The sequence below is a fragment of the Acanthochromis polyacanthus genome, chromosome 20 (assembly GCF_021347895.1).
Source record: "Acanthochromis polyacanthus isolate Apoly-LR-REF ecotype Palm Island chromosome 20, KAUST_Apoly_ChrSc, whole genome shotgun sequence".
NCBI classification, from domain to species: Eukaryota; Metazoa; Chordata; class Actinopteri; family Pomacentridae; genus Acanthochromis; species Acanthochromis polyacanthus.
In genome coordinates this window covers 25,170,918-25,190,574 of record NC_067132.1, presented here as the reverse complement: position 1 = coordinate 25,190,574, position 19,657 = coordinate 25,170,918, and the positions used below count along the sequence as shown (strand labels likewise).

The following is a 19,657-nucleotide window of genomic DNA, read 5'->3' as shown; positions in this document are numbered from 1 at the left end:
AAGAATGAAAATATTTTTTAAAATACCAAAGAAGTCTGGGGTTCCCCCGAAAGTATCATTTTTCTCGTCTCACCCCCCTAAGGACTACACTGAATCTGAATAAAACAGTTAAAATAAAATTTGAATCTCTTTATTTTAAGCTAAATATCTGGCATCTACTCCTCAGAAAAAAGTACCAATAGTATGGACTTGCAACCCTGTTATGGGGTTAGCAAATAATACATGGAAAAAAAACTGCATCGCTGTAAGCTGAGCTAATCAAGCCTTTGATAGTTTATTTCCTATTATTGAATATGTAGCAGAAAATTGTAAAAGAAGGTTTCTTTTTCAAAAATTTTGAAGCCTAAATGTTCTCCAATTATGGAATGGCCCATATAGCAAGGTTAGCTAACTAATATCCTAGATGTTATCTTCTCTTCATTGATCTGTCCTCTGCTGGTCAAGAGGTGAATCATTCAGGACACTCCGACACAGTAAAGTCAACTCTCTGACCTTCCAGCTAGAAACACCTGGTTGCACGGCCAGAGAAAAAAAAATGCATGCTTGGTTGGCTTCTTCTGTTGTCAACCAAGCATGCATTTAGAAGCTTTCATGTGTGAGCGGAGCAGCGTCTGAGTGAAACCATACACTAATGGATGATATAACAGCTTCTGGTGAGCAGCGGCAGAGTTCAGGCGACTCACGGCACTTGGAGGTGGAAGCCACCAAGTCAAACTCAACATCTGGCTCGCCTTAAACACAAGTCTGTTTTCAGGAAACACATTTATAAGAGCCTGAGTATCTTTTTTCCATCTCTGTCCAAATGCTTCCCTAGCCAGCCACCTCCAGTTTACCATCTGCTGGTTTTGCTCGTAAATCATTTGCAACTTTTCGAAAGGAGTCACTTCAGTGTCTTAAACTTTATGACATGTTTGCTACATTTGGAACAAGCAGCTCTTCTCCTCCTCATGTAGGATTAGAGCGTTGCAGCTTTATGAGGCCTGTGTGATGTCCCAGCTACATGGTTAACGTTGCCGCAAACACTCAGCAGGTGATCCAGGTGATAAAGCCTCATCTCTGATCACTGAGGAACCTCGCAGGGTGAATCTGTGGGAAATGCCAGAGCTGGTCATTTAGTCATTATTCTTCCAGCTTAATCTGTAAAGTCAGCGATGGAAATATTTCACCCTGTGCAGGTCTGAGCCGCCTGTCAGAAAGAGAACAGCGGCGGAGAATCTACAGAGGCAGTGTGTCGAGGTTGATTGAAATTAATTTGGAAGTCTCGTGACACAAGAATCCAAAATGTGATGTCAAGAGTGCACATAGGTGTCCCTTGATGATAATTAATAGAGAATGAGCTGACAAGTCATTCTGCCTCCATGTGGCTCTGCAGAGTTGTAAAACTCCATGTGTGGGCTCAAATAATGACTTTACAGCTACTGATGAGACACTTAACTTTGCTTTTTATACATAATTGAAATTGAATTGTTCCATCACATTTGATGTCTTGGTTAAAGCACTTTCTAATCTAACAATGGAAAAGTTCTCCATTAAAGGACCAATGTGTAACTTTATAGACAGGAAGATTTATGAGCAGAAATGGAATAAATGTGTATAATCACCTGTAACTGCTCACAGTAGAAGGAGCTGCTCCTCTTCCATGGAGTCCACCATGTTGTTCCACAAAGTTTCTACAGAAGCCCAGGATGGACAAACCAGCTCTGAATGTGACTTTGTGTTGGTATGTCAAAACTGCCCACTAGATGTCACTAAAGCTCCCCTTCAAGTCATTGATTTAACCCCTAAAAACTCAGTTGTTTTTTCCATGAAAACAACCTCTGCTACTTTTAGAATTTGCACACCAGCTCACCTACCGGGCTTTGCAAAAGTTCTGTTACACTTGTTGAAACATTCACGAAAATGAACGCAAAATTTTTTTGGTGCAATGAGATAAAACTTTTGGGTGGCCACATTTCTGATTAATATTATCATTAACAAATATATTGAAATATTTGGAAAATAAAAAATTATCTTATTGCACCAAAAAATCTTTGTGTTCATTTTGCGTGCATTTTGCAAGTGTAACAGAACTTTTGCAAAGCCCGGTACACCTCTGTGGAAAACATGGTAAAACTTCTCTACGCTACCCAATGGCAGGTTGCAATGTTGAAGTAATTCAGCCACACGTGTCAGCCGGAAACTGATTCTGAAACAGAGAAATGATAGTGAAACCCTCACCTTGCAAACTGACAGGAGTGGTTCTTTAGGTTTGGTCCATATGAAACCCAGGCAGTTGTGAATCTGTTAGCAGAACTATTTTTATAACAGACTGCATAATCTAACCATATTCCCATTAGATTTATGAGTGATTTCATGCTTCCCAGAGGATAAACCATCCCTTTGGTTCCACACTAACAGAATGCCATTGATGAATATTGCAGCCTCTTTTCACATAGACTCAAACACAACAAGGACACGAGCAAACAAGAGAGAACTTTCAAACATTTCCAAAAAGCTAAATAGATTCCAGATGTGCGAATAGGCATTTAGCTGCGGCAGACAAAAACACACTGGAACATGGTAGCAACAACCTCAGTCATCAACGGTGTAGCGATAGAGGAAGAACATTAGGTACAGTTGTCAGACGGATTACATGCTAAAATCATGTCTGCAGGGGGTCTGAAGCTGCAGAGGGGCAGAACAAGCAGTCTTTGGGTTGGTGCTCATTCATCTGCATGCTGTGGATTGATCTGATGTAGGAGATCGATCGGCGGCGGCGGTGAACTATCCCTGAGCCCTTCATGCAAACGCAGCAGTGTGGAAACAGTTAACGAAGTGAGTGATTACATGTCATATTTGTAATGTTAAAACCATTCATTTCCTCCGGGCGCCTTCAGTCAGAGCCAGCTGATAGTGTGTTGCCCAGATGTTTTGTTTAAATCATACATATCACTATCTTATCGAGGCTTTTATGTCACTTAAATAAGCAAACGGAGTAATCCTCTGTCTGGTTGTGGGTTGGCCAGACAGAGACGGCGGTGGTTTCTTCTCTTTCTCCAGGAGAGATGAGGTCAACCATCTGGGAACCTTTTGCATTGTCTTTTTTCATCTGTTCTTCTTGCCTTTTGGACTCAATAGGATGGTGTAATCAGAAATGACTGAGAGGAAAATCTAAATAAGAAAACAACTCATAGAGACGATACCAGAAAATAATTTATTTTGGCTGGACATCCAGGAACATTTGTTGTACATGACTGGGAGGAAGGTGAAGAAAAACTCGTGGTTGCTCCCTCATGATGAAACTGTGAAGCAGCAGTGCCACCTAGAGAGGAGACAGCAACCTACCAATGATTCTTTTTTCACTGGAGTGACAGGAAAGGATTCGTTTTTGCAGCTGTGACAATGACAAACAATATTTTTACAGAACTGTTCAAATCTTTAGTTTAGTTTAAGGAGTTACAGTATTCTAAACTACAAGATCCTCTTTTTAATGCACATTTGATGCATACGTTTGAGTTTAATTTTGTCTTTGTACAGTATACATGAGCAGTAAGTATCCTTTGTGCTATATCACTTCATGTCAGATGATTCAAAATTGTATCATCTTACAGCAACAGGGTCCGTGTACGGATCTGTAATTGGATTTTCCCTTCTGAAACAGGTATTGAAAAACAAAAAAACGAGTAGTTATTTGATTTTTGTTTTAAAATTAAAAATAAAAATTGAAATACAAGGCATTTTTTCTTTTCCAGTCAAAAAGGGATATACGATTTTTTTTAAAAAAATGCTTTAATTTTCATTTTATATTTAGAATAACACAAAAATAAAATCAGGAAGCGACAAAAACGGAAAAAGGTCCGGTGTTTCATTTTCTGAGACCGGAAGTGGTCATCAGCAAGTGTGGAGCAAAATGTTTCATGTTTTGATCATTATCAAGTGAGAATCCTCAATCCAGACTCCTCATAATGACGTTTGAGATTTATGCTGCTGTTATTTGTTTAGTCCAGACTAAATGTAATTTTATTTCAGGACTCGGATATTAAACGTCTAAAGTCTTACTCAAATTTGATTATTTTATTGAAAAAAATACATTTCGGGAGTTTTAATGTATGCCGAATGAAAGATAACAAATGTATAACTTAGAAAATTGTGGAAATTATGTGTTTCAACCGTGATTATTTGCTTTGACCTAAAGATCTTTTCAAAATAGCTGCTTCTCAAAGCGAGGATTCACGTTGCCCCAACAGGACACCATACTGGGAGGTTAGCTTACATTAGCGTGATCCTAGCCAGACTCCACTGTTTATTCCAGTTAATTTAATTTAGATAGACCAATGATACGCTAATTAATAGAAAAAAATCATTAGGTTCATTGTTAGTTAGATCGGCGACCTGAATTCTACACCAAACTATGTTCAAAATCTCGGCAAAAAAAATCTGTCTGAAGTGCTACTTCCTCATATTATGAGCGCAAACGGCTGAAACTTACTCAGTTAACTCCAACTTCCTCTGATATCGGTCTTTTGAAGTACTATTAAGTGTGTCAATATACTTTTTCAGCTGAGTGGCAGCCATAGCCAAATGGACTCAACAAAGTTTGCCACTCAACATGGCACTGAGCTGCTTACTGACCTGGATGTGTGACGTCAGTGAAACACTCCTATACGTGAGAACGCAAGTACGGACAGTTACCATACTTAGAGTTCCTGTATTAAAGAGTTGCGACATGACAGGTCCAAAAAATTTGGTCACGTGATCTATGGGTGCCATTTTGTTTCCAATTCATGAACGCTGGGTTTTCCTGTTAACGTTTACACCGCAGAGAGTAATTCTAGGTCTTCCAACACTTCCTAAATTCCATGAAAAATGACGGGCTGTTGTGCCTTTGGGTGAACAAATCGGAGAAGGGATTCCACATGTTTAGATTTCCCAGTGATCGTGAAAGAAGGAAACTGTAGGAAAATAAAGTCCGGAGAGTGGGATGGAAATCGACTTCATCATCGTTTTTGTGCCAGGTTAGTCCCATGTATGTACTTTCATGTTATGAGATGAACATGAGAGAGATGAAAATAGATAAAAGAGAGAGGTGAAAAGATATATGAAGAGAGAGAGAGAGAGAGAGAGAGAGAGAGAGAGAGAGGAGGATAGATGAAAAGAGGGAGATGGGAAATAAGATGAAGAGATAGAAACATGGAATAGCTTGAAGATGAGAAGAGAGAAGAAAAAAGCTGAGATGAGGAGAGATGAAGAGAAATGAAAAAAAGATAAAATGTAAGATGAGACGATGGAGAGAACCTATATAAGATGAGATGAATAAAAGAGATGATATGAACACGAGATGAGAGGGATGAAGAGAGATAGTTAAAGAGAGAGAAGGTAAAAAGAAAGAATAATGAAGGAGATGGGGGCACCAAAAGAATATACCAGAATACCGAAGCAAATAAATTTCGCATTGCTCAAGTAAGTCTACATAAGTGTCCCTTCCCCCTTTCTGTTTCTCCTGTCTTCATACACAAATCTGTCCTCTAAATTGTAAAAAAAAAAAAATCATTATTATTGATAAGCAATCATCCTTTTTTACTTCTGAACGATGACTAGAAAGCTTAGAATGTAAAAATCCAAATAAAACACATAGGGCGCTAAGCGAGTACACAGTCATTAGTGCGTGGCACAGTGAATGGAAACAAAATGGCGTCAAATCCCCAGTTGTTGCAACTCTAGTGATATCCATCCTTCCTTTGAACAACGTTTGCCATTTTTTAACGTCTTTACAAAAGTACTAAGTCCAATATGACTGAAATTCAGCCTGGAATTCATGTGTAAACTGCACGAAATAACAGACCTAAAAAGAGAGAATGATTTCAGGTAGAGTAGGTGACTTTATTAGAAGTTAAATCCCACATGACAAGAGCTATTTTGAAACCAAGCGTGAACTAACCGTGACGTCACCCGCTGGTTTCAACGCAGAGAAAATGATGCCCGGATTTTGCTACTTCCTGGTCACCATTTTGGAGCCAGTGACTTAAAAAGCATCATCGAACAGGCTGGACCGGAGATCAACTTGAGGCAGGACCAGTCTATGGGACTGTCAATCAAGTACAGCCATGCCCCCTGGCTCCGCCAACTTTAACGATTTATTTAAAATTCAGTATTGATTGATTTTAAGATAGGCCACCTGATCTCTCATTTTGACCATGAAAACTAATGGGAAAAAATCCTGAGCTGTAGAAAATCAGTCTATCAAATTTTATTTTTTCCAAAAATGAATTGGGGTCTATGGAGCAAAAGCTTTTTGGAGCCAACCCTAGTGGACGGCGTGATATTGCAAGTTTTTGACACTTCTGGGTGGGCTTCAATTTTGGAGCCAGATGCTACGTCCATCTTTATATACAGTAACTAGCAGTGCCTAGAGTCCCTATATTATCAGAGTAGCGACAACTGGGGATTTGACGCCATTTTGTTTCCATTCACTCAATATGGGACGCGCAGCGCGAGGTGCACATTCACGAAAACTAGCTATTTGTGGATTGCTTACTGATTTCAAGACATGTTTTGGACAAAATATTTTACTGGCTTGTTTTGTCTGGATGTCCAAGGTTGGATTATGACCGTTTTTTGTGGAATATTTTCATCTGTGACTAGTTTTGAGCTTTCAAAAGTGAGTTGTGCTGTTTACGTTATTTGCTGTTTGTTGGACAAATGTGTTTATATTACCCGCTGTGGTAATCACATCTGAAAGTGGTTTATACCGACGGATTCATGAGAATCTAAGCTTTCCATGGGTGTATAATGTTTCTATCATCGAGTTTGCAGCTTCGGTCAATTTAGCAAAATACGTTTGCACATACGGGCTGCTGAAGTTTAACGGGGTAACCCGTTAAACTTCAGCGGCCCGTATTTCATGCATCTCCATGCATGAAAATGGTCAAAGTCAAAATAACCACAACTGCCTAAAATCACATCAAACTTTTCTGTCATTCACCCATACATCATAACAGGAAAGTACATACATGGGACTAACCTGGCACAAAAACGATGATGAAGTCGGTTTCCATCCCACTCTCTGGACTTTATTTTCCAACAGTTTCCTTCTTTCACGACTACTGGGAAATCTAAACATGTGGAATCCCTTCTCCAATCGATTTGTGCACCCAAAGGCACAACAGCCCGTCATTTTTCAGGTATTTAGGAAGTGAAAAAGGACCTAGAATTACTCTCTGCAGTGTAAACAACGTTAACAGGAAAACCCGGCGTTCATGAATAGGAAACAAAATGGCGCCTATAGATCACGTGACCAAATTTTTTTGGCCCCGTCATGTCGATACTCTGATAATATCGGGACTCTAGCAGTGCCCAGCTTAGCTGTTAGCAACCCGGCAACTAGCCTCGTCTCATTTTCTGGTATGTTTCCCGGAGTCACACACGAAAACATACTTCATTGCTTTTAGTTTAAAGCAAACTGAACAACGTGTACATTTACGTCTTACATTAATGCTCAATTCTACAACAATTCGCTCATGCCTCTGTCAACTTCCCTCTGTCTGCGGCTAACCTTACTTCCGTGTTTACGTGTCATCATCATACGCCGCCGCCCTGTTTCTGGTTTCCGGTTCCGTTGTGTAACCTGCCCCGGCGGTGAACTAGACTGACTTCCAATGCATGCTGCTGGGGAACATGGCGGGTCCGTGGTGGAGGCAGTGCCGGAGGTGGAGTACAAACTGTACGACCGCGAGTTTGTTTGAAACCTTGTGCTACTTTAACGGCAGGTCGGTGTCCTCCTCCGCGTCCTCTCTGGGCCGGTCGTCCTGGAGCTCCGGGCCGGGAAACGAGGTGAGAACCCCGGGCATGGAGCGCTGTCAACCCAGGGGAAGGTCATACACACCGGCCGGCTGTCGGCTCCGAAAGACTGAGTTAGGGTCTCAAAACCTGAAGTCACGGCTGCTATATTGCAGTGTTTGTGACATTATATAGCCTGACATTTAGTCTGTAGCTGGAGTGTCCTGCGTTTTATAACATTGCTGTGAATGAATAGTGACTTGTTGCAGGGCGTGTTGGCTTCTCTAGATCTCAGTCTGCATGCATAAAGGTCAAGACCTGCTCCCGACATTACTGGACACCTTCACTAATATGCCTTTGACTTGGCCAGCTGTCTGTCTAATTTTAAACAATGTTAAGGCAACTTCTCATTCATTTAAATCCCTTTATGCACCTCATTCATTCATTCATTCAACATTGACTTACATGTGCTGCTCAACACGTTCATAGCAAAACTCTCTCATTCAAGAAATGAAAAGGTATAATAATAAAACCGTCATTACATCAGGCTTTAACTAAGATTAGAAAGACCCCTAATGCACACCTTTGTAATATTTTAAGCAGAAATCAAACTAGGATCTCTTTTAACAGTGTTTTTATCTATTAAAGCAGGCTATTGTTCCTTTATTTTGTCTGCATAATTAAATATTGACATAAGGATATTTGTGGGTGTGTGTTTCAAACTACTGCTATTTTTTTATTGCCAGTTGATTGATCAGTCTATTGCTTTCTCAATTGCCTACAATCAGAATCTGTTTCATTGCCAGTTAAGTTGTCATATTTACAGGATGTGAAACATTAAAAGTGTTGAAGTATAAAAATGCGTCATGAGTCAAATCAAAAGCAAGTTTATGAAGTAGAAGAGGTAGTTACAGTGTTATTTAGAGAGCTGCACAGATTCTGCAAGAAAGTGCAATTTACTGGCCTGGCAATGTGCAGAGTCTGACAGAAATTGGTGTAAAAAAACTTGAAATGTGCAAAAGGTAATAATAATCCAATTTAAAAGCTGTCCTGTAATGTTGGTTAGTTGTTTTTGTTGACACTAGTTGATTCACTGTTTGGTTTGGTGTACTATAGTGTCTTATTTTGTTCACAACTGGAAGATTTACTGTCTTAGGAAGGAAGTAACTTCAATAAACTCCAAATTAAGAAGCTGAAATCTGAGAATTCTGACTGAATTCCTTTTAAAAAATTAAATTGATTAATCTATTATCAAAACAGCTGATAGTTAATTTAATAGTTAACAACTTCGCCATTAATCATTGCAGCTCTATTTCAAAGTCTGCTCTAAGCTACTGGGAATGAAAATCTTTGTCTATAAAATACAATCATAGTAATAGAATATTAATGCATTGTGTATGTATTTTACTGCTTACATACAACACAAGTAGCTTCAGGTTGCTTTGAGAATTAAAGAAAATCCCTAAATGGATTGTCGAAATAATAAATTACACAACTTCAGTTTGACTTTACTGCTTATTTCCTGTCACATGTGACTGGACTCGTCTCATGTCTTCTCCTGTATCGTGTCTTTTGACTTCCAGGGGCAGCCACCATCAGCTACACAGACACACTTTAAAACTCTAACCTACAATTCTTCTTTAGTAAGGTGAGTTTTGTGTGTTTCAACCAAGAGCAACCAAGATCTTCATTTTTTTAAAGTGTATTTTTGTGATTAGGGTGCTAATAAAAAGCACAATGCTGAGATGGAAATCACAGTTACATTTGTGCATCTTTCTCTCTCCAGACAAAAGTCACGGTTTCTGTATCGTACGACGCAACAACATTGCTGCTGCAGGACGACACATAGTGATGCAAAGCTGAAGGATCCCTTTACGTTAGCACAGAGGGACTTAACAAGTCTATATGATGACATCAAAAAGGTAAATCTTCAATACAGAGTGTACTTAATGTATTTGTCTAAATATAACCGCTACATATTGGAATACAATTAACTGGAGTTCATCTACCTGCTTGATGAGTGACCCGTCTCACAGTTACCTTAAAAAAAAAAGTGTCACATTTTACTGTCACGTGGGGCTTGGCAAATGTCTGTCTTGTGTGCCAAGTGTTTTATGGCTTTATTACTGTGCTTTATAGGAGCTGTTTGTGTCCAAAGATGAGCTCAAGTTTCTGTGCGACTACTACTTCGACGGCAAAGGCAAAGCAATCCGACCAATGATAGTTGTCCTCATGGCCCGCGCCCTGAACATTCACAGCAACAGATCCGGGTAAAAGCAGCCTATTTACTGCCACAGCTGACCCACAAGTGAACTGTGACCCACTGGTCAGAGACAAAACCTTGTGATAAATCTTCCTAAATTATTATATGACGCACAATCCAGGGTTTTATCTCATCTGACTTACAGCTATCTGTCTTTGTCGCCGATAGAGATTTGCTGCCGGGGCAGAGGGCCATCGCTATGATCACTGAGATGATTCACACTGCCAGCCTGGTGCATGACGACGTCATAGATGGGTCGGACAGACGGAGAGGAAAGAGGACAATCAATGAAGTGTGGGGTGAAAAAAAGGTACGACATATGCAGTGAGCTTCCTTTTCTCCTGGCATTCAATCTTTCCTCAATTTTTGTCTGTATATGCGTGATTTGTCGTCTCTCTTCCAGGCTATCTTAGCTGGAGATTTCATCCTCTCAGCTGCCTCTATGGCCCTGGCTCGTATTGGTAACATCACAGTGGTCAAAGTGTTATCTCAGGTGATAGAAGACCTGGTCCGAGGTACAGTACAACACTCACAGTTACAGATTAGATGCTGTAACTGGTTAAAGGAGCCTGTTTAACATGCAGCGTCGTCCCTCCAGGTGAATTCATGCAGCTGGGCTCCAAAGAGAACGAGAACGAACGGTTCAAACACTACCTCGAGAAAACCTTCAAGAAGACAGCGAGTCTTATTGCTAACAGTTGTAAAGCAGTATGTACGTTCTGTCTCCACATCAATAAGCTCAGAGATGGAGAGAAGCCTCGTTTGCTACGCTTTTAGGTTTTTGTTGACTGTTCGCCCTCTTTGATTCAAGGTATCCATTCTGGTGAACTCTGATCCCGACGTTCATGAAATAGCCTACGAGTATGGCAAAAACGTCGGCATCGCATTTCAGGTAATTTCTGATCTATTAGCAGAACTGGGTCAGCTATTATCAGACATCTGCAGCTTAGCTAACCTCAATCTCTGTTAAGAAATGAAGAGCAGGAAGGATTTCATTTACTGTCATCAAATCGGATCTTGTTTTTTTTTTCCTGTAGCTTGTGGATGATGTTTTGGACTTCACATCAGGAGCCAGTAACCTGGGGAAGCCATCAGCCGCCGATCTGAAGCTGGGTTTAGCCACCGGACCGGTCTTGTTTGCTTGTCAACAGGTGAGCATTAAAAACGTGTTTTAATAGAAACTGTACGTCTTAGATGAAGTTACCAGAACTTACAAACACATCACGCATCGCAGTCTAAAATTACTCTTTACCTGTCTGCCTTTTCAGTTCCCTGAGCTTCATGCAATGATCATGAGACGCTTCAGCTCGAACGGGGATGTAGATCGAGCCTGGCAGTACGTCCTTCAGGTACGACCATACTCTGTAAACACAATATTTTTAGGTTCTCACGTTTTAAATCATTCAAATGCTGTGACATGCTTTCAGATACCAATTTACAACCTTAAAAGATGTTAAATCATATATACATTTCAAGAATATCTGCTACCTGAATATGACATTGTAGGGTTGAGAGAATTGTAGAGTTTCATGAAATATTTAATAAACAAAACCTGAGTTGAAGATACAAAAGCCTTACCTGTTGTTGCTTCAGAAAGTGCTTAGACTCCTTCACTTTTTGCAAACTTTGTTCTGTTATAGACATAATTGCTCATTTTTCCTCATCAAACTGGACTCATACCTCAGAAATGACAGTGAAAACTTGTTTTTGCATAAACTGTAGCCACTGTGATTTCACCAGTTTTGAAGCTTTGCTTTTGGTACTCTTGAACTTCCCTCAGGATTAGATCTATCTATCTATCGCTTAGTGTTTTGAAAGTAGACACTACTGATGCCAATGTAGTACCAAATTGTCACTCACAATGTAGCCGTGCCATGAAATATACCCTCACTTACCATCATAGGACAATAATTTACAAAATAAGCAAGAAGGAGACTTAAAACTAACAACAGAGACATGTTACTGTACACTTTGGGAGGAACGCCCTTCAACTGGTACGAGAGCTTGAGAGAACATCAAGGAAGCTAGCAGACTACAGACACCTGTTGCTGAAAGATTTCTTTAGTCTTTCAGTAGATACCATCAGCCTTAGCCCCACCTTCACCTCTAGTGCTCAAATACCTGGGACTCTCAAAACTAGTTTTTAGAACTGAAGAAGCCGCTCGGATGAGAGGCGAAATGTCTTCAAGATCACAAGAATAAGTCCAGTTGCCTGAACTAAACCCTTAAGATGACCTGGATGACTGAGAACCTTCACAGAGACCATAAGGAAAACATTTACTGTGGTCATCAAATAATTAAGAAGTAGGGTTTCTCTGACACTTTCATACAATCTGACTTCATTTTGCTGCTACAGGAGCTGCTCCCTTTCCGGTCGTTTAATAGAATTTTTCTTCTAAATTGGCTTCACTTTTCACACCTGGAGGCTCTTTCCATGTTTTGTATACAGCTTATGCTTTTTAGACTTTTTGGCAAGTCTGTTAAAATAAAAACTAAAATAGCTAATAACTAAAAAGCTTGGTCAGGTCGGATGGGAAAGTCTGGTTTTTATTCAGATATTAGATCAGGTTTAAGTGGCTTTTCCTGGACCTCAAGTGTTGTCTTTGCTGCACCACTACGCTTTTTACTCTTTACCTTTAGGGCCGTATTAGCAGAGGGATTTCAGATTCACAAAACGCAGTCAGAAGTATGTGTTTAACTGTGACAATAAAGCAGAAACAGAGCATTAATAATCAGGAGACTGTTCTCAGATAGGTAAATATTATCCCTTCATGTTCTGATTTAGAGTGATGGCGTGGAGCAGACCAGCTTCCTGGCCAAGCGCTACTGCCAAGAAGCCATCCGACAGATCAGCATGCTCAGGCCGTCCCCGGAGAGAGACGCCCTCATCAGGCTCACTGAGATGGTGCTCACCAGAGACAAGTGAACCTCCACTGCTGGGGGCTTCTCTTCAGGCAGCTACCCGTGGAAAAGCAACTCACCCAGCCGCTCAAGTGTCTGCACAGGCCGGGGTCAGACAAGAAAACGTTGAGAGAAGCAATGAGAGTTTGGTTTGGAAGGATCCCCGCTGCTGGTTTTAGTGCCAACTCTGATTGAATATGGCAGAAAGCTGGACGGTCGGAAACAGAACGGCCTGCAGGGGTCTCTCTAAGCTAATGTTTCACGGCTCACTCAACCACTCCCATAAAAATGTACATGAGGGTGAGTCGCTTCATAATGCTATAATGGTTGAATTTCCAGTTCCGAGAAGGAATCACAGTGATGATTTGCAATCTTAAATTCAGAAACGGCACTGAAAACAGCAACACAATCCTTCCTTGCATACAGTACTGTAACCGTAACAACCCCGCATGCCTCAAACTAGCCGACTGTGAGTAAACACACTTTGTTACACGCTAGACTTGAGCTGCGGCGGCGTTACAAAATTTGTGTAATTCCAAATGTCATCGGTGTCTGTCTGGATCGGTTTTGACGTCCGTGGTGATTCGTCCACACCTCGAAGGCCAAACAGTCGTGTGTCTTTTAGACTTTGTGAAATGTTATGAGGATACTTCTGTAATGCAAAGTGCCCTGTAACAACCAAGGCCTTAACATCTACAATGACTGTGTGCTCAATAAACCACCTGCTTGATTATTTTTTTTGTTATTTAAGCCAAACCTTCGCCTCTTGTCCTTCATTTCCTACAAGTGACGACACGGGCATGTTGTACATAGAATCGTTTATTATAAAAGACTGTACATTAATTTTTCAATCAACATATTATATATACAAATGGAGGGCAGAGAGAAATCGGTTTCAATATTTCTACCCGTTAAATTGAGCCAGAACACATTTTTCAGGGGGGGGGGGGATAAAAGAAACCGGGCTAAATCTGAAGGCATTAGCTGCGATGGTAAACGGTGGCCACGACAGAGGAGGTTTTAACTCTGCATTTTTAGGTCAAAATTAATCATGTTAGATGTACGTTTGAGTGCCAACACACACACACAAAAGAATACAATGTTATTAAAAAAATGATTCCTTGACCTGAGTGACACCTAATATTGACCGGCTGATTCTACTTGAGTTATTATGTACACCCGAGCAGCCCAGAGGATTACGTTTCCTAGCATTCAACATGGTCCTTGAACCCAGAGCAGGTCGTCGTTGTTGCTTTGAGAAGACTGAGGAGGTATTAGAGTTGTTTATTGGTCTACATTATTACAGCTGAATTGTCGCATGGCAGTGTCAGGCAGGACAATTCCAGTCTAATCATCACTGCACACCTACCGGAGCTATTGTCCATTATTGCCAATGGATCCTACAGATTTGTGTGGATTAGTTAAAGAAAAAAGAAGGAATCAACAGTGATGTGACATAATCTTAAAATGCGAAGATAAGAAAGCCAAAATGGAATGTGTTCTCATGCCTCAAACAGATTTAAACGCATGGAAAAAAAAAAAAGCAAACCTTATTTGCATGATTTTACCTGCAAATTGGCATTTTTAAAGGTGTTGGAAAGCCTGTTCAGTGATCTCAACAGTGTAATAAAAAAACAAAACAAAAAGGTGAATACATTTACAACATAATGGAAGCATAATGGCAATAAACTTAAGATTACATTATATCTCAAAAAATTTGCATGCTGAAAACGCCAAGACTGATTTTTCTGAAGTATTTGTTTACTCGAAATACCATTTACAGTATTTAAATTTATAAAGTATCAACAGGCCATCTGCGTTTATGTCCGAGTCGAGGAGGGCACCACTAATGAAGACTATCATATAATTGACATTCACTGAATTTACATTACAGAAACCCGAGTGGCTGCAGCTCACGTTATATACAACCGACAGCACGAACACTTCAACTGAAGGCGCATACGTGACATTTTATTTGTTCCGTCGAAACCTAACATACTTGTTCAGCTCTCGATGTTAAAATTTTTGTTCAGGCAAGATGTCGGCGTGCGTCCTTCAGCTGTGTTCTACCCGCCTGAGCCGTCCCAATTCTTTAATTTTGTACATATTCCATAAATGTCTCCCACCCCGTCCCTATAACACCAAAATAAACTAAATAGATATTACCTTTCATTTTATTTGCAATCATTAAGGGAAAGAACATTCTGTCATATCAAAAAACGGGGGATCATACAGTTATGTCTATGCAGGAGTCAGATTGCTGCCGTCTGTCTCTCGGTGGATTATGATATGACTGAATAAATAGACTGTACGTTTACTGCGAGGTCCCTTCAGTCGGCGTAGTGCATGATGGACTCCACGTAGTTGCCGGGGAACAGGCCGGTGACGCCGTTGCACACGCCCTCGAACCAGCCGTCGTCGTTCTTCTTGACCACGTAGATGATGGCCCCCTCCATGAAGCTCAACTCGTCGTCCTTGTCCTTGGTGTAGTCGTAGATGGCCACGACTGCAACAAGAAGAGGAAACGTCTGCTCAGTACAAGACCGCCGAGTCACTTTTATGTTCAAATTCGATGATTCCTGAGGCAAACCTTTCTCGACGTAGTTCTTGGGGGCCCACTGTGGGTCTCCGTCGGCGTAGGGGTCGTTGTAGTGCACGACGGCGGCGTCCTCCTCCTCGTAGTCCACCGGAGGAGGCGGCGGAGGCGGCGGGGACTCGTCGAACATGGGCATGTCGTCCGGAGGAGGCGGAGGAGGTGGAGTTGGAGTATCTGCAACTGTCCAACAGACGCTTAAATCACTCAAAAGACGTCACTGGCTTCACTTCATTTAGAGAGGGCGGCAGCAGAATCAAGCAGAATTGTATATAATGCAAAGACATGCAGGTGAAGGTGTGTCGAAAAGGTGTTCATCAAGCAGGCTGCAAGACTTCTCACAGATCACTGGGTAGGATGATACCCTGCATGTTTAAGCCTCTTCGAAGGGGTTCATGTAGTCCTGTGGTGGCTCTGACAATTTATTCAGGCATGCATGTATGCATTTTTAAAAAAAGGGATTATATGTGACATATGAACACTTAAATGGTTCATGCTGAGTCCATGCCGTTTAGTAGGTTAGAGGTTTATGTGACAGCATCCACTTTGGAGGAAGTAAAAAGCTATAAAAAGACATGATATACATGTTTATTCTAACATTATAGTTTAAGAAGTGACCACTATTGGAATTTGAAGTTTCTTTCTGTTAAATAGCAAAGTAAATACTTTTAACCCTCCTGTTGTCCTCATTTACAGGCATCAAAAAACATTGTTTCTTAGTCTGAAAAAAATCCAAGAACTGAGAAAAAAAATTCCCAAAATTTCTGAAAATTTGCAAAACCTTCAGGAAGAAAATTTCAATAATTCCCTAAAAATTTCCCTTAAATATTTAATTTTAAAAAATCCCATAATGTGGAAGGAAATTCTTGTAATTATTTTTTAAAAAATGAGTAAAAATCTTCCAAAAAAAATCCTAAAAATGTCTAAAATGACTACATATATATCAGTAAAACTTATTCACAAAAAAATTCACAAAAAAAATCAACCAAAATCCAGTGAAATTTGCTGAATTTTAGTTGGTTTTTTTGTGAACGTTCTTAAGAAACATCTTTTTTTTTCTACCAAAAATATTTAAAGATTCCCCAAAAATGTTGAAAGCGTGGACATCAGAAGTTTCACTGTGAAAATATAGATTTTTTTTTTTTAAACGAATCAATTTTAATCCGTAGGCGACACAAGGGTTAATCTTTAGTAGTTGTATATAGAAAAAAGCTGTGCCAGCAGGCGACAACAGAATCCTATTCTACTCTCTGGTGACCTTTGGCAATTTTTCCATGCAAATATTATCACTCAACCCTGCACACCTATTTGCAAACGACTGATTAACTTCCCCTTCAATATTTAATATAGTTTTGTTGCAGATAAAGCTGTTTACACCAATGATAACCCAGGGAAACACTACGTCTAAGAGTTCAGTGCTGGAAAAGGTTAACAGACAGGCTACGGAAGATGAACAAGCACAATGCATGCTGGGTGTTCTTGCTAGTGGGGAAAGTAGCCTCTTCACTTACTGCTCTCCTGCATCCTGGCCACAAAGCCAGTCAGAGGTATCTGTGGAGTCAGCTGGGGCATGGGGGGAGGAGGAGGGGCGATAGACACTGAAAGCCAGCAGAGAAAGAGGAAAAAAAGACAGGAGGGCAGAGAAAGTGAGCAACGGAGAGAGACAGATAAAGCCCATCAGTCACAGAGAATGTACAGAAGATAGTTGCCAACCAAACCCAAGCAAACACAACAGCGACACAGACACACACTCTAAGAATTGTGAGCTCACACAGGACATTTCCAAGTGCAAAGCTCCCAAATATCAAAAAATATATCTGTTCAGTGCAGCGTCTCCACAGACACAAATGCAATAGTTGAAAAGTTCATTGACGAGTCTGACTGTGATGAGACTCCCGTTGGGACCGCTGAGGCCAGAGGATAAACAGCGGATTATGTCCGATTTCTGTCAATCACACCATTCCCACACTTAAAAAAAGAAAGCAAGTGCAGCCAGTAGCCAGAGGGGGGCGCTGTTTGCTTTGGATGTCTCTCAGGCTCGACCCCAATCCCAGGCAAAGCTGCTGAACTCCCTACAGACCTGCTGCAGTTATCTCTAAAGGGTCCTCTGGATTCTTTAAATTCTTTACATTTTCCCATATAATTTGATTAATCCTGATTTAGGAGCACTGGGACTGAGCAGACAGCATTAAAAGCCCAGAGTTTCAGTACATGCACCCCCAGTCTGATGATTTTATAATACAGATGAATCACTATAACCCCATCTGCACCTGCATGCGATCTGTAACTGGTTATCCAATCTGGATAAGGGAAAACACATGCAGGGCGTAAATATTCGCCAAAGGCTTTGTGATCGGAATGTGATCGGCCACATCTGGAGGAGGTCTGGCTCGCACACATCTGATCTTAAACAGGTGTAAATGTAATCCATACAGCGTGACCACATTCTTAGTGGGGGGAAAAAAAACTCTTCCCAGCATGTTGAAAGGCCACCTAACTCTGCCATTTCAGCAGCTGGAGTTAGCATGATGCTAGTACTTTGTATTGCCTTTGTATTGCCCCACCTAAATAATTCACACACTAACATCCCATCACAATGCAGGCACAATTAATGTGTTCTGATACTGATTACACATTAATGCCAGAGAAAAAACCCTACATGATGCACAGAGAAATATATTGAGGTAAACTCTGATCGTGCTTTTACAAGATGCCAAAAACTGCGACTGTGCATTGTTAACAGACATTGATTTTCCTGCATTGTATCTGCTTGAGAATGCTCGAGAAGGCATCCTGCATCAATACCAAAGACATCCCACACTTAGGGGAAAAAAAAAAAGCCTTCACCTGCATTTTCACAGTTAAAGAAAAAGTCAATAACAAGAATGCAAGCCTGACCTTCAAAAAGCAGTGAGTCACTGGGAATATGAAAGACTGGTCTGTGACTACAAAGGTTAGCTCCCTTTAGTTTGTGACTGTGCGTGACTTGGAAGAATGTGAGGTTTTGTGCTTTAGTGACAGTAGAGCATCTATAAAGCAGGTTGGAGCTGGAGACAGAAGGGCCTTACTTGAGTTCTGGCCATAGCCTGGGGTGCCTCCATTAATATGAGGCTGCTGCTGTTGCTGCTGCTGCTGTTGCTGTTGTTGCTGCTGCTGTTGCTGTAGTTGTTGCTGCTGCTGCAAGGAGAACTGCGAAGTGACCGACGGCGCCCGGCGGTAGGTGCCCGTGGCCGAAACCATAGAGACAGAGGAGTTGGAGGGGTTGTGCCGCGAAATCTGCCGCGAGATGGTTCCAAACTGGGACATTGGAGCGGGGCCCAGACCAGGCCCGGGGGCCACCGCTAGAAACACCCAAAGACAAGGAAAGAGAGGGAGGAAAGACCAAAGAGGGAAGGAGGTAAGACAGAAGAGAGAAGGGGGGGGGGGGGGGGAAACCAACGAAAAAATTAATCATCGGCACCGTAAAAGATAATGTGAGCTTTTAAATTCTGATTACAGCCCCACACCTTCTGAGAAGACAATCAATAACCAATCAGAGGAAGCAGAGGAGCTAGAGGAAGCAACAAGGATTGTTAATTGATAATTCTGCTATAGACATATTTTATGAGGAGTCCCAGGGGGTTAAATCTAAGCTTCTTTAAGAAAATAGCAAAGGGAAACTGAGGGGAAAGATTTCGAAAGGAAGAACAGAGCAGCAACAGACAAATCCTTCAAGTTTTAACAAAGCTGAGTGAAAATAACCATTTCACACAGCGTTCTGGAGGTAGTGTTCACATAAAATGAAGCTATCTGGCAAAATAATAACCAAAACATCTCTTCCAATAGCAGCAACAACATTAAATATACTCAAATATTTGCAGGTTGAAGCAGTGTCAGAGTATGTCACAGATAAAAATAGAGAGGGAGAGGAAGGGTTAAAGGTTTTCTTTTCTTTGTTCTGCTTGAGCATTTCCTGTTCACATTTCTAGATTATATACGGCCCCTCAGGAGACCATGCTCTCAGATAGGAATGGGTGGAACCAGAGGAAGTAAGAATTCAGAGGAACACAAGAGCAAACAAACTTCTCCATACTGCCACCGGCAGGAGTTAATTATAGCTAAAAGAGCACCCTGATGTTCTGGGGATAAAAAGTGCATTTTTCAAG

At 41.0% G+C, this 19,657-nt stretch overlaps 2 protein-coding genes across 5 annotated transcripts in view; one reads left to right on the top strand and one right to left on the bottom strand.

Annotated features, from left to right (window-relative positions):
* The first annotated feature begins 7,583 nt into the window (after positions 1-7,583).
* Positions 7,584-13,675, top strand: pdss1 (prenyl (decaprenyl) diphosphate synthase, subunit 1). The gene is made up of 11 exons (XM_022208038.2): positions 7,584-7,809; positions 9,339-9,403; positions 9,542-9,677; positions 9,895-10,025; positions 10,187-10,328; positions 10,422-10,533; positions 10,617-10,726; positions 10,830-10,910; positions 11,056-11,169; positions 11,287-11,367; positions 12,804-13,675. Exons 1-11 carry the CDS (start codon positions 7,639-7,641, stop codon positions 12,942-12,944), a joined length of 1,284 nt encoding a protein of 427 aa, XP_022063730.2. The 5' UTR covers positions 7,584-7,638; the 3' UTR covers positions 12,945-13,675.
* Positions 13,676-13,720: 45 nt separating this feature from the next.
* The window catches only part of abi1a (abl-interactor 1a), a 59,576-nt gene continuing 53,639 nt past the window's right edge, over positions 13,721-19,657 (bottom strand). For 2 of the 4 annotated variants that reach the window (XM_022208043.2, XM_022208039.2), the window contains 4 exons: positions 18,581-18,853; positions 17,024-17,110; positions 15,510-15,695; positions 13,721-15,425 (listed from right to left, as the gene is read on the bottom strand). In XM_022208043.2, the coding sequence (XP_022063735.1) occupies positions 15,250-15,425; positions 15,510-15,695; positions 17,024-17,110; positions 18,581-18,853 (722 nt within the window). In that variant the 3' untranslated portion in view covers positions 13,721-15,249. The remainder of the gene's footprint in view (positions 15,426-15,509; positions 15,696-17,023; positions 17,111-18,580; positions 18,854-19,657) is intronic. The other 2 variants (XM_022208040.2, XM_022208041.2) reach the window with 1 other exon arrangement.